This window comes from Anomaloglossus baeobatrachus, chromosome 3 (assembly GCF_048569485.1).
Source record: "Anomaloglossus baeobatrachus isolate aAnoBae1 chromosome 3, aAnoBae1.hap1, whole genome shotgun sequence".
In the NCBI taxonomy this organism is placed as follows: Eukaryota; Metazoa; Chordata; class Amphibia; order Anura; family Aromobatidae; genus Anomaloglossus; species Anomaloglossus baeobatrachus.
The window spans coordinates 171,119,838-171,135,193 of record NC_134355.1 but is presented as its reverse complement, the minus strand read 5'-3'; the positions used below and the strand labels follow the sequence as shown (position 1 = coordinate 171,135,193).

Genomic DNA, 15,356 nt, shown 5'->3' with positions numbered 1-15,356 from the left:
AATTGGTATAGGGTCACCCCCATATTATGATACTCAGCACAGATAAAACATACCGCTAAAGGTTGCAACCCTCAGCCTGTGCTCATCTTGGCTGTGTAACAAAATAAGAGGGAAATCCTTTATTTGAAATAAAATACGAAAAAAACCCTCTTCATTCCTTTACTAATCCCCCAAAACACCCATGCATTTCCGAATTAACTCGGGTTATTTGCGGTCACAGTTGGAGGACTGAGGGAACCTCCAGCTGTGACGTCACTGCCCATCACTGTGGCTCAGTCTCTGCCTGAAGCCCACAACGTGCGGTCATGTTCTGTGCCCGCGCGCTGTGCCTTCAGAATGTATATAGCAGAGCTGGAATCATCATGGGACCTTGTGTGGATTACCTGCAGGGGTGTTTTTGGGGTTAATAAAGGTGGGGAAAGAGGGTGTTTTTTTTTTTTTAATTTTATTTCAAATAAAAGATTTTTTTTAGTGTTTTTCTTTTCACTTGCAGATTAGTAATGGGGGTCTCATAGACTTCTCCCATTACTAGTCTAGGGTTTAATGGCAGCTGTGAGCTGTCATTAACCCCTTATTGCCCTGATTGCCACCACACCAGTGTAACCGGGAGGAGCCAGGTAAAGTTCTGGGATTATCACATCTAACGAATGCAGTAATCCTGGGCAGCTGCAGGCTATTATTAAGCTGGGGGGGTAATAACCATGGGTCTCCCCAGCCTGAGTATACTAGCCCTCAGCTGTCGACTTTATCATGGCTGGGTATCAAAATTGGGAGGGAACCGCACACCGGTTTTTAAAATAATTTATTTAAGTAATTAAAACAAAAATGCATGCGGTCCCTGTTATTTTGATACACAGCCAAGATAATGCCCACAGCTGGGGTCTGCAGCCTATAGCCATATGATTTATCTGTGATAGGCCAATTTTTTTATTTATTTTTACATGAATACAGACACGCATACAGCATTTGTTATTGAACGCAGTCAGACATGCTGTCACACAAGGTGGGGGTGCTGCCTGACTGCAACCAATCAGAGACATCCGGAACTAGCGGTGAGCGGGGGAAGCTGTGCATATATATGATGGTAGTAGTATGAGTAGCCCAGAAGCAGTGTTACAGCCGCGTGGAGACTGGTAAGTATAAAATCTTGCTTTATTCCTATTTATTTATTTTTTTTTTTAAATTACCCAAGTTTCCAGATTGTTACTCTAAGAACTCCGGGCCCATGGGTCGGTGCTCGGGTACTTTTGAACCTTCTCGGAGCCGGACTTTTACAGTCCGGGTCCGCCCATCACTAATTGTGATATGAAAACGAAAATTGAAAAAAGAATTGGTTAAAAATACATTTATCCCAAAATCCTGAGTTAAACAATATTTCATTTTTTGATGACCACTTTCCTTTAGTTTTCTTCTTGCGTCACATCAAAATGAGCCATTTTAGTGCATGTCTAGGTTTAATTCTCTTGCATTGTTTTCTCTTCTTATAAGCCACAGCATATTCAATTTTTCTTCCACATCTTAAATGCAGGATAAACTTTCTGAAACCGTTGCCATAAACAACCTAGGGGTGGCCAGCAAGAAACCCGTTATAGAAGACCGTGGCAAAATACTCATTGAGTACACAAATGGCTCTAAGTGTACTGATGAAGAAAATAAAACTGTTTTATATTCGTCACAATTGCATCTTATTTGTGAAAAGGGTGCCTTGGTAAGTGTATCAATAGTAATTATTATCACTGAGCATGTGTTGTCATATAATGTAATCTTCACGATGTTAACCTCTTTGTGGGGACTTCTATATCAAAGAAGTTCATCATGGCAATCAGCGCACTGCTCAGCGGTTTCTGGAAGTTCTGGCCTATCCTGAACGTATAGCTCAGCTTGGATGTCATCATGCTAAATTGCTGTCTGTGTAATATTCTGAAGAGCAGAGCTGCAGCCATTGATATAATTTGTGACCTCCCCCCTGTTTGTGGCTTCATATCGTGTTGCATAGAGGCTGCTTTGTGGTCTTCAAAGAATTCTTGATTTTCATGCATTAAATTGTATTATTAATCCGCCTGAATTATCTTTTTTTTAATAGTTTACCAGCCCTAGATTTATTTCAAATGATAACTGTATAGCCACCTTTCTATGGAATACGGAAGCCGCTTGCCCTATCATCAAAAGCATACATGGAAAAGAGGTGAGGACAAAACGTGTTAAAAATAGACTACCAGTTTCCCAATCTTAGGATGTGTGCACATGAAGGAGGAGATTTTTGGAGTAGAAACAGTGAAGAAACGTTAATAATCTTTCCCACAACTCCTCAAACACTCCATGTGCACATACTCTTAGGGAAAGTGTGAGGTGATCAGCTATGAATCTTGTGTTTTCTCCTGCAGGATTGTTTAATAGAAAATCCAAACACTGGCTTTACTTACAACTTTGAATCTTTGAAGAATGAGTCCGGATACATGGTACAAGGCAATGGCAAGACATATAAAGTAAGAACTTTTTTCTTTCTGTGTAAATATATACGGAAACCCTGACCCGGGGCCATGTCTGTCGCACACTGGACACCCCTAACGCCCAATGGTCCACAGTGTTTTCATTCAGCCATGACTGAATTAGTTTCCAAACTTAACAATATGCTGACCCTTCCTTTTCTGTAGTCTTTACGATTTACAATCCAACCCTGCGAGTAGATTATGGTCAGAGACCTGGTCCCAGAACTTGCCTAGAGGAATTTGTCTTAGAAGTCAATGGCCCCGATTCTACAAGGCTGGAGTTTTATACATCCGTCAAGGTGATGATTCCACGGGAATAAAATGAGCCAAATTTCTAAGGATGTTTATGTCTTTTAATAAGTTTGTTGCACCCTTCATCCATCAAGGTGCCACTATAAGGCTCGTACTCCAATTATGGCTGATTTTATTTCTGTTCCCCTTTAACCCCTTCACGACCATGGACGGAAAGATCCGTCCTTGTGCCCTGGACCTTAACGACCAAGGACTGATCTTTCCGTCATGACGGAATCGCAGCACCGGAGCCTCCGATGACTGCAATATGTTAACATAAACCGCAGATTCTGGGAGGAGGGGACCTGTTCCTTACTTCAGGAGGGGTGGTGCCTCCTCCCCGGACCTACGGAGGCTGGGATTGGCTGACTAACGCCGCTCAACCAATCACAGCCACTGTAATGTTCCAGCCATTTAAAGTGACTGAAACATTGAAATCCAGCCCTGGCCAGTGCAGCTGTAGCACTGGTCATTGGCTGGAGCTGGGTGACCTCACTGGATCACCCTCCCCCAGCTCCAGTAGCTCTGATTGGAGAGATCGGCCTTGTGACCGATTTCTCCAATCACAGTGGACCTGTTGCCGGTGACCGCCCCCATCAGCTTCACTTGTCGTCCCTGCAGCACGCCAGCACAGTGAGTGTACACAGTGCAATGGCAGGGCGACAAGCTCCGGTCCCATGCTGTTATGTGACCGGAGCATGGGACCCGGAAGTTGCCGCGCTGCCATTGCACTGTATGAAACCGGCGAAAAGCCTCCCGATCCGCCGCTGCCCTCCGCGATCTGCCACCTGTCTCCCCGATCTCCTGCCCGCACCCCCACCCCTCGTATCTGCTGCCCGCACCCTCACCCCCACACCTCCCGATCCGCTGCCGCCGCCCTCCATCTACCACAGTGCCACCGCTCCCCCCGATCTGCTGCCCGGCCCCTCACCCCTCGTGATCGGTGCCCGCCCCCTCACCTCCGTGATGTGCTGCGCGATCCCTGTCCTCCTCCATCTGTCATAGTGCCACCGCTCCCTCCGATCTGCTGCCCGGCCCCTCCCCCTCGTGATCGGTGCCCGCCCCCTCCCCTCCGTGATGTGCTGCTCGCCTTCTCCCCTACGTGATGTGCTGCACGCTCCCCCCACCACTCACCCCCGTGGTCAGCTACCCGCCCCCCTCCCCTGTCACCCCCGTGATGTGTGCTCCCTCCCCTGTCACCCCCGTGATGTGTGCTCCCTCCCCTGTCACTGCCGTGATCTGTGCTCCCTCCCCTGTCACCGCCGTGATCTGTGCTCCCTCCCCTGTCACCGCCGTGATCTGTGCTCCCTCCCCTGTCACCGCCGTGATCTGTGCTCCCTCCCCTGTCACCGCCGTGATCTGTGCTCCCTCCCCTGTCACCGCCGTGATCTGTGCTCCCTCCCCTGTCACCGCCGTGATCTGTGCTCCCTCCCCTGTCACCGCCGTGATCTGTGCTCCCTCCCCTGTCACCGCCGTGATCTGTGCTCCCTCCCCTGTCACCGCCGTGATCTGTGCTCCCTCCCCTGTCACCGCCGTGATGTGCGCTCCCTCACCTGTCACCGCCGTGATGTGCGCTCCCTCACCTGTCACCCCCGTGATGTGCGCTCCCTCACCTGTCACCCCCGTGATGTGCGCTCCCTCACCTGTCACCCCCGTGATGTGCGCTCCCTCACCTGTCACCCCCGTGATGTGCGCTCCCTCACCTGTCACCCCCGTGATGTGCGCTCCCTCACCTGTCACCCCCGTGATGTGCGCTCCCTCACCTGTCACCCCCGTGATGTGCGCTCCCTCACCTGTCACCCCCGTGATGTGCGCTCCCTCACCTGTCACCCCCGTGATGTGCGCTCCCTCACCTGTCACCCCCGTGATGTGTGCTCCCTCACCTGTCACCCCCGTGATGTGTGCTCCCTCACCTGTCACCCCCGTGATGTGCGCTCCCTCACCTGTCACCCCCGTGATGTGCGCTCCCTCACCTGTCACCCCCGTGATGTGCGCTCCCTCACCTGTCACCCCCGTGATCTGTGCTCCCTCACCTGCCTCCCCCGTGATCTGTGCTCCCTCACCTGCCTCCCCCGTGATCTGTGCTCTGCTCACCTGCCTCCCTCGTGATCTGCGCTCTGCTCACCTGTCACCCTCGTGATCTGCGCTCTGCTCACCTGTCACCCTCGTGATCTGTGCTCCCTCACCTGTCACCCCCGTGATCTGTGCTCCCTCATCTGTCACCCCCGTGATCTGTGCTCCCTCCCCTGTCACCGCCGTGATCTGTGCTCCCTCCCCTGTCACCGCCGTGATCTGTGCTCCCTCCCCTGTCACCGCCGTGATCTGTGCTCCCTCCCCTGTCACCGCCGTGATCTGTGCTCCCTCCCCTGTCACCGCCGTGATCTGTGCTCCCTCCCCTGTCACCGCCGTGATCTGTGCTCCCTCCCCTGTCACCGCCGTGATCTGTGCTCCCTCCCCTGTCACCCCCGTGATCTGTGCTCCCTCACCTGTCACCCCCGTGATCTGTGCTCCCTCACCTGTCACCCCCGTGATCTGTGCTCCCTCACCTGTCACCCCCCGTGATCTGTGCTCCCTCACCTGTCACCCCCGTGATCTGTGCTCCCTCACCTGTCACCCCCGTGATCTGTGCTCCCTCACCTGTCACCCCCGTGATCTGTGCTCCCTCACCTGTCACCCCCGTGATCTGTGCTCCCTCACCTGTCACCCCCGTGATCTGCGCTCTGCTCACCTGTCTCCCCCGTGATCTGCGCTCTGCTCACCTGTCTCCCCCGTGATCTGCGCTCTGCTCACCTGTCTCCCCCGTGATCTGCGCTCTGCTCACCTGTCTCCCCCGTGATCTGCGCTCTGCTCACCTGTCTCCCCCGTGATCTGCGCTCTGCTCACCTGTCTCCCCCGTGATCTGCGCTCTGCTCACCTGTCTCCCCCGTGATCTGCGCTCTGCTCACCTGTCTCCCCCGTGATCTGCGCTCTGCTCACCTGTCTCCCCCGTGATCTGCGCTCTGCTCACCTGTCTCCCCCGTGATCTGCGCTCTGCTCACCTGTCTCCCCCGTGATCTGCGCTCTGCTCACCTGTCTCCCCCGTGATCTGCGCTCTGCTCACCTGTCTCCCCCGTGATCTGCGCTCTGCTCACCTGTCTCCCCCGTGATCTGCGCTCTGCTCACCTGTCTCCCCCGTGATCTGCGCTCTGCTCATCTGTCTCCCCCGTGATCTGCGCTCTGCTCACCTGTCTCCCCCGTGATCTGCGCTCTGCTCACCGGTCTCCCCCGTGATCTGCGCTCTGCTCTCCTGTCTCCCCCGTGATCTGCGCTCTGCTCACCGGTCTCCCCCGTGATCTGCGCTCTGCTCACCTGTCTCACCCGTGATCTGCGCTCTGCTCACCTGTCTCCCCCGTGATCTGCGCTCTGCTCACCTGTCTCCCCCGTGATCTGCGCTCTGCTCACCTGTCTCCCCCGTGATCTGCGCTCTGCTCACCTGTCTCCCCCGTGATCTGCGCTCTGCTCACCTGTCTCCCCCGTGATCTGCGCTCTGCTCACCTGTCTCCCCCGTGATCTGCGCTCTGCTCACCTGTCTCCCCCGTGATCTGCGCTCTGCTCACCTGTCTCCCCCGTGATCTGCGCTCTGCTCACCTGTCTCCCCCGTGATCTGCGCTCTGCTCACCTGTCTCCCCCGTGATCTGCGCTCTGCTCACCTGTCTCCCCCGTGATCTGCGCTCTGCTCACCTGTCTCCTCCGTGATCTGCGCTCTGCTCACCTGTCTCCCCCGTGATCTGCGCTCTGCTCACCTGTCTCCCCCGTGATCTGCGCTCTGCTCACCTGTCTCCCCCGTGATCTGCGCTCTGCTCACCTGTCTCCCCCGTGATCTGCGCTCTGCTCACCTGTCTCCCCCGTGATCTGCGCTCTGCTCACCTGTCTCCCCCGTGATCTGCGCTCTGCTCACCTGTCTCCCCCGTGATCTGCGCTCTGCTCACCTGTCTCCCCCGTGATCTGCGCTCTGCTCACCTGTCTCCCCCGTGATCTGCGCTCTGCTCACCTGTCTCCCCCGTGATCTGCGCTCTGCTCACCTGTCTCCCCCGTGATCTGCGCTCTGCTCACCTGTCTCCCCGTGATCTGGCTCTGCTCACCTGTCTCCCCCGTGATCTGCGCTCTGCTCACCTGTCTCCCCCGTGATCTGCGCTCTGCTCACCTGTCTCCCCCGTGATCTGCGCTCTGCTCACCTGTCTCCCCCGTGATCTGCGCTCTGCTCACCTGTCTCCCCCCGTGATCTGCGCTCTGCTCACCTGTCTCCCCCCGTGATCTGCGCTCTGCTCACCTGTCTCCCCCCGTGATCTGCGCTCTGCTCACCTGTCTCCCCCGTGATCTGCGCTCTGCTCACCTGTCTCCCCCGTGATCTGCGCTCTGCTCACCTGTCTCCCCCGTGATCTGCGCTGCGCTCCCTCTCCCACCTCTCACCCTCCCCGATCTGCTGCCTCCATCTCCTGTGATCCTGCTGCCTAGATCCATCCTGTAGGGTAACTATCCCCAATCTCACCTCCCACTCCCCTTCCCCCCATCCTCTGCCGCTCCTGCATCCACTGCGCCCTCTCCCATCTGCCCCCACCCTATCCCAGCCGACGCCGACACACATTCACAGATGCCCCCCCATCTGCCGCCGCCAAATCTGCCGCCTCCCAATCTGCCGCTGTTCTGATCCATCCTGTAAGTATTGTTCGTCGCTCTTTTCTAACAATCCCCAATCGCATCTCCCACTCCTTCTCCCCCCCTCCTCCCCCACCTGCCTGCCGCCAAGTGCTGATCAGCTACGTAATTGTTGCTCTAGTTTTTGCTTTTTTTGTGCACCCAAAATAAAAAAAACAAAACATGTACAATTAGGTACCTGATCAGCAATCGTCCTGCAGTCGTACTCGACTTTGGACAGGACTTCTTTTTTCCATCCCACCTAGTCTCCCCCCCCCCCCCCCCCCCCCAACCTTTTTGCAGAACATTTGTGCGTGCGCCCTATTTTTTTTTCTATGCCATGGGGGTCTAGTTTCCAAAATGGGGTCACGTGGGGGAGCTCCACTGCTTTGGCACCTCAGGGAGTCTCCAAACACAACATGGAATACGCTAATTATCCCAGACAATTTTGCGTTTGAAAAGTCAAATGACGCTCCTTGCATTCTGAGCCCTGCTGTGCACCCAAACATTTGATTTCCACCACATATGAGGTGTCTGTGTACTCAGGAGAAATTGCACAATACATTTTATGGTGCAATTTTTCCTGATACCCTTGTGAAAAAAAAAGCTACCTGGTTGAAGTAACAATTTTGTGGTAAAATTTTTTTTTTTTTATTTGCACGGCTCAACTCTATTAACTTTTGTGAAGCCCCCAGAGGTTCAAAGTGCTCAATACACATCTAGATAAATGAAATGCCATGAGGTGTCTAGTATCCAAAATGGGGTCACATATGGGGGAGCTCCACTGTTTCGGCACCTCAGGGGCTCTCCAAACGCAACATGGTGCGGCTAACGATTCTAGCTAATTTTCTGTTCAAAAAGTCAAATGGTGCTCCTTCCCTTCTGAGTCCCGTCGTGCGCCCAAACAGTGTTTTTTCGACACATATGAGGTATCTGCGTGCTCAGAAGAAATCGCCCAACCCATTTTGGGGGTTCTTTTAATCCTACTACCCTTGTGAATATGCAATATTTGAGGCTAAATTAACATTTTTGTTGCAAAAAGTAAAATGTTCATTTTTTTTTCTACATTGCTTTAGTTACTGTGAAGCACCTGAAGGGTAAATAACCTTCTTGAATGTGGTTTTGAGTAGCCTAAGGGGTGCCGTTTTTGGAATGGTGTCACTTTTGGGTGTTCTGTGTCATGTAGAGCTCTCAAAATCACTTCAAATGTGATGTGGTCCCTAAAAAATGTGGCTTTGTAAATTTTGTTGTAAAAATGAGAAATTGCTCATAAACTTTGAACCCCTATAACTTCCTTAAATTTTTTTTTTTTTCCCCCAAATTGTTCTGATGTAAAGTAGACATGTGGGAAATGTTGTTTATTAATTATTTTGTGTCATATGTCTCGTTGGTTTTAGAGCATAAAAATTAAAAGTTTGAAAATTACAAAATTTTCAAATTTTCGCGAAATTTCCGTTTTTTTCTCAAAGAAACGCAAAAAATATCGGCCTAAATTTACCACTAACCTGAAGCCCAATTTGTCACGAGAAAACAATCTCAGAATCACCGGGATCCGTTGAAGCGTTCCAGAGTTATAACCTCATAAAGTGACACTGGTCAAAATTGCAAAAAATGGCCTGGTCTTTAGGGTCAAAATAGGCTTGGGGCTGAAGGGGTTAAGCTACGTTTGTTACACAGGTTATGATACATTTTTCAGTCATGCTCGGCCTCGCTCGCTCTCGGTTGGGGTATACATAGTTTTCAAAGGGTTGGTGAGGCTGGAGGCTCATGGACTGGTCTGGTTATGTGCTACTCCACCAGTAGCCATTGTATAGAGAGAAATGCTAGTCTGTTTGTAAGGAAAGCTGAACGAACGAGAGAAAGTGGCCTACCTCTCTATTACTATTTAATTTTTATAATTGGGGTGTACAAACTCCTGTTTTTTTGCTTGCAGCCATTGAAGCTTAATAAAGGGGTTATTTTGTATCACATTTTATTGCTTTCTTATTTTGTTTCTAGGTTTTAACCGACATTACAACTAAAATTAATTTTAATAATTCCATTTTGTGTGTGACTTGATTTTACTTATTTGGTGTTTGATTGGTATTTTTGTCCTATTACCGTAGCTGAACATCTGTGGCCCTGTCAGTGGTTGTGGACAGATTGGGGACAGTCCAGCGGCTGGTTGTGAAATTGACAACAATTTAGTATCTAGACCAGTGAAACCAAGCCAATCCCTGGATCTGGCTTCAGAAGGCACTATTACGCTTACCTATAGTGGAAAAATGGATGACCAGACCGGTAAGTGGAATTATAGTTTTTGTAGGTTTCTCCCCACTACTTTCCCCGGCTGATACATTATATGGACAATAGTATTGAGATACACGGCTTATTCGTTGATGTCAGAGTTTTAAGCTGAGGTGCATATAGTCACCAATGTTCTGCTAATTCAATAACTGTAGAGCTTCAAAACACCTTGGGCATTACGGTAACATTAGCCCAAAAAAATTTCATGCCATGGTTTACAATTGCTCAGCAGCCGTATGCAAGACTTTTATCACAAGCACAATACCAAGTGTTGGATGTAGTGGTGTAAAGCACACCACACCGGATTCTAGAGACGAGGAAATGTGTTCTATTTCTATGGATTGGTGAAGCACACTTCTCTATATAGTCTGATTGAAGAGTCTTAGTTTACTTAATGCCAGGGGAACATTACTTGCTTGATTTGCATCGTGCCAACAAGTTTGGTGGAAAAGAGTAAATGCTATGTGGTTATTTTGTCAGAGTTGTCCTAGGCCCTTTGGCTCCAGTGAAGGATAATCTTGCCTCCAATTTTGTAGGAACATTTTGGGGGAAGGCCCTTTACTATTCCAGCATCATTGTGCCCCAAGGCAAGGTCCATGAAGGCATGATTGGGGGATTTTCGTTTGGAAGAACTTGCCTGACTCCACAGAGTGCTGTCCTCAAACCTGTTGAACACCTTTTGGTAATAACTAGAATGAATATTGTGAGGTTGGCCTTCTTGCTGAACATCAGTGTCTGGCATCACAAATGCTTTTTCTGGATGAATGGGCAAATATTCCCACAGATACATTCCAAAATCTTGTAGAAAGTCTTCCCAGACGAGTGCAAGCCTAATGGATGGCATTCTAGTCTATCACTGCACAGCTGTCAAAGGATCACTCCTTAAAGTGCCTCAACTCTTTCTCTACATATAATGTATACGTTCTTCAAATGTTGGGGGCTGCTGCTTGGAGCAGACTTAGGAGCTGAGCCCACTCTATACATGTTGGGTGCCAGCTGTCATCATAGCAGCCAGGGGCCTAACTGGCCTATAGGCAATGCTTCATAAAAGATAATTAAGCCGTTCCCTTTCCGGGTGTAGAACCAGATTGGAAGTGATATTCGTCAATCAGGCGTACAGTTGAGTCTCGGGGATGGTCCGGGCCGTTGGGCCGGTGTCCCCTGCAGCAGGAGTCTGCTGTTAAACACAGCTGAGATCATGTTGTGTGTGCCAGGGATGCAGCCAAATCCAATCCCACAACTTCAACCCCTCACATGATGCTGTCAATAGTTACAGTGGTTTGTGAAGAATTTTATAGAAAGCATACAGATTGCAGTTGGGTGCCGTCAGGTTGCTATTACAACCAGAGGCCTAACGATGGTTTGAATGTTTGCAATAATCCTATCAAAAAAACATAAGGTTCTCAAAAATAGTCTTTTTATTTTGGTCGGCGAATGGTAACTGATTTTTCTTATGAAAAATTAGGAAAACATTGGAAAAGTATAAATTGGCTATCACTGAAATGGGATCAACACGCAGAATATAGTTAACATGACAATTATACTGCACACAGCCAACTGTAAATAAAAAACCAAAAAAACACAACTCCAGATTTATTTCCAGTGAACGCCAACTACACCCAAAGAATAAAAAATTAAGTACTGGTAAAAGGTAGCACTTGTCCCACATAAAAATAAGCCTTCGCTCATCCTAACCTACTGAACAGTAGGACAGTTATGGGTATCAGAATATGGTGCCCCCCCCACCCCACCCCCCCAATTTTTTTCTTTCAAAATATTTTTTTTCTGCAAAACATAAACACCTACATACATTTGGTATTGTTGTTGTGATCATATTGAACTGCAGAATAAAGATAATGTAACATGAAAGTTGTATCCGACTATGAATGATGTTTATAATATAGAATAATATTTATTCACTTATATAGCACTATTAATTCCACAGCGCTTTACATACATTAGCAACACTGTCCCCATTGGAGCTCACAATCTAAGGTTCCTCTCAGTATGTTTTTGGAGTCTGGGAGGAAATGGGAGAACCCGGAGGAAACCCACACATACACAGGGAGAATATACAAACTCCTTGCAGATGGTGTTCTTGGTGTGATTTGAACCCCAAACTGCAGCGCTGCAAGACTGCAGTGCTACCCACGGAGCCACCGTGTAAAATATAAAAAGTAATAAAACAAAATCTAGAATTGTTATTTATGTCTCTTAATAATTGCAATGAAGTGATTTAAAAAAAGTTGCGTATACCACAAAATGGCATGAATAAAAGCTACACCCCTCGTACACCTCTGCTGATGGAAAATTGTGAATGTTATGGCTCTGTGAATATGGCAACCCCAAAATGTTGTTTTGGTTTTTTTTGTTTTTTTCCAATAAGAGTATTGTCTAAAAGTAACAAAATCGTAATTTGGCATTGCCATAATCGTAATGGCCCACAGAATAAATGCAACTTTTTAATTTAAACTGCATAAAAATTGCAGAATTGCTGTTATGTTAACATCCCTTCCCATAAAGAGTTAACAAAGGTTCATTAATAAATTGTGTACCTCAAAATTATATCACTGAAAATCGTAAATCATCCGAGAAAAGACCAGCCTTCATATAACTGTTACCCAAAATAATAAAGATGTTATGGCTCTTGGACCATGCCAAAAAAGGGTGAAAAATAAATGGTCTGTCATAAAGGCCAAAACCATGACATATACAATGTATTGTAGAAACAATTGCAGGATCAAGTTCTCTAGTGGGATAAAAAAAGTAGATTTTGGGTGCTCACCGTAAAATCTGTTTATTGGCGGACACCTAAACCATGGGATAGTCTGCTGCCACCTGGAGGCTGATAGTAATATTACAACCTAAATGAAAATTGCTCCCTCCCACACAGACTATAACTTGCCTGCTAGCATCAGGCCTCCTCAGTTTAGTGAGAATAGAGAAGGAAAAGCCAAAATAATTAAAGATTTTTTGGTGAGTACCAAAAATCTACCTTTCTCACTTGTCTCTTTGGGGGACACGGAAACCAGGGGACATCCTAAAGCTGAGTCTGGGATGGAAATGGAAATCAAATACACAATTACGACAGACGTTTCCCACTTTTGCACAACCTGTAGCTGTGTGATTTAGTGGAGGACTACAGCCATGTTTAATCCATGAGGTTGAGATTTATCAACAAATGTGACACACACACACCCATCATAAAGGATCTCTACTAGGGATGATCGAATACTTCGATTATCCGGCTTTGCGAATAATTTTCGAATACCTCACCACTATTCGCAAATATTTGATGCGCAATGTAAGTCTATGGGAAACCCGAATAACAACTATTTGGAACTATTCGGGCTTCCCATAGACTTACTTTGCGCATCGAATAGTCGAATAGCGGCGAGGTATTCGGAAAGTATTCGCGAAGCCAGATAATCGAAGTATTCGATCATCTCTAATCTCTACCTCTGTTGCCCCCAACATATACAAGGAAAGAGTAGAGGGGAGATTCATGACAAAGCAATACTTACCTCACCTGAAGATCCGGATCGCCTTGCCTACTGCCCCACATTGCTCGCATGTACATGGAGCAGAAGTTAAGAGCTAGTTGGCTTACGGGCCTCCGCCCCAGTACCTGACTACTGAGGGTGTCAGGGTACATTCGTCTAGCCACACCGGTGCAAGAGGATATGGACTGAACAATTGGAGCCAGTACTCTCCGACACTATGTGGGTGAAACAGCAGAATTGCACTCTGTTACCCAGAGAAATCCATTTAATACACAAAGCAAAAAAAGCTTAGCACCTAAACTAAGACAGGACTGAGACCGGCCTTGCTTCCAACTGACATTCTAAAAAAAAAAAACTAAGGAGGCTTGATGCTAGCAAGCAAGGTATAGTCTGCGAGGGAGGGGCCAATTTTCATTTAGCATGTAATAATAGTGTCTGCCTCCAGATGGTAGTAGACTATCCCATGATTTATGTGTCCCCCAATGTGACTAACAAGAAATTAAAGTACCACTCCAGCTTATTTTTTATTTCAGTGCTGGAGTGATGCTTTAAATGTAAGTCCCCTCCCCTGCCCCCCTGTCTTATACTTACCTGCCACTGTCTTTATCTTTTTTCTATCGTCGTTTCAGTTGGTCTCCTGTGATTTGTTACCTGACGGCAGCTCCAGTGTTTCGTGGAGCAAGTCGGAGGTCATAAATCAATACAACTCAGAGAGCCCCATTGTGGTTCCATTCTGGCTCTCATAGAGTTGCATTAAGTGCTTGTTATGTAACTTCTGACTTACCACCAGTCAGAAGTTACGGAAGCAAGATGATGCCGCAAGACAGGAACGATGCTAAGAGGATGAAAACGCTGAAGAGTGAGTATAAGACAGTGGGAAGGGGAATTAGATTTAAATCACCATTCCACTGCTGAAAAGAAAAAAAAAAAAAAGCTGGAGTTAAGCTTTAAGATTTTAAAGTGTGCGTGTGTATATGTATAAAAATATATATATATATATATATATATATATATATATATATATATATATATATATATATATATATATATATATATATATATATATATATATATATATATATATATATATATAATATATATATATATATATATATAATTTTCCTTTCGTCATGACAGCACCCACGAGAGAGGGATCCGCCTCCTTCAGGACAGGAAACCTACAGATAAAAAAGGGGGCAGTCCCCCTCCCTCATCAGTTGGTTTCCTGTCCTGCATGGAGAGGAACCTACAGTACCTGGGTCCGGTTGAGTCCGTGCGGTCTCCAAGGGAACGGCGGAGCTCTGGATCCGGAAGCACGGTCGGTGGAGCTCCCCTCGTGGACTCCGTCCTCCGGTGCACCTCGTCCTCTTTCTCCTGGTCCGGCTTTGCCTCCGGGAGATATGACTCCTGCGGCAGGGTGTGCTTCTACCAGACGTGTGCGCGGCGGGGGGGGCCCTGCCGCGTCGAAGGTGCACGCTTCCCTGCTGTAGTGACCCGGAAGTATACAGGAGCACTTCCGGGGGAGCGGCCGGGAAGGTTCCTAGTGAAGCCCGTGGTCCCCTCCATCCTGGCCGGACGCTGCGATGCTGGTGAGTCTATTGCGGTCGGGCCGGAGCCTCTCCCTGACGCGTGCCTGCGTCTTCACCGCCACACGGCGAAAAAGCACGGGGGATCGTCCCGGAGTCCCTGCCTGCGCTAGTCCGGGGTCGGTGCGTGGCTTCGGGCCGGGCTGTGTGGCTTCCTGATCGGGCTTTGGAGCTGGATTCTACCGCATGGCCTGGGGCCCCTGTAGCCTCTGTGTTTGCCTGGCCCCCTGTGCCTCTGTGGACTCCTGGCCCCTGTGGCCTCCGTGGACTTTGGGGCCCTGTGGCCTCTGTGCACTCCAGGCCCCTGTGGACTCCAGGCCCATGTGGCCTCTGTGGACTCCAGGCCTCTATGGCCTCTGTGGACTCCTGGCCCCTGTGGCCTCTGTGGACTCCTGGCCCCTGTGGCCTCTGTGGACTCCTGGCCCCTGTGGCCTCTGTGGACTCCGGGCCCCTGTGGCCTCTGTGGACTCCGGGCCCCTGTGGCCTCTGTGGACTCCTGGCTCCTGTGGCCTCTGTGGACTCCTGGC

At 49.0% G+C, this 15,356-nt stretch overlaps 1 protein-coding gene across 1 annotated transcript in view; it reads left to right on the top strand.

Annotated features, from left to right (window-relative positions):
- Positions 1-15,356, top strand: part of IGF2R (insulin like growth factor 2 receptor) — a 291,000-nt gene that overhangs the window by 152,358 nt on the left and 123,286 nt on the right. The window contains exons 19-22 of the mRNA XM_075339578.1: positions 1,529-1,708; positions 2,084-2,185; positions 2,385-2,486; positions 9,560-9,734. Coding sequence (XP_075195693.1) covers positions 1,529-1,708; positions 2,084-2,185; positions 2,385-2,486; positions 9,560-9,734 — 559 coding nt within the window. The remainder of the gene's footprint in view (positions 1-1,528; positions 1,709-2,083; positions 2,186-2,384; positions 2,487-9,559; positions 9,735-15,356) is intronic.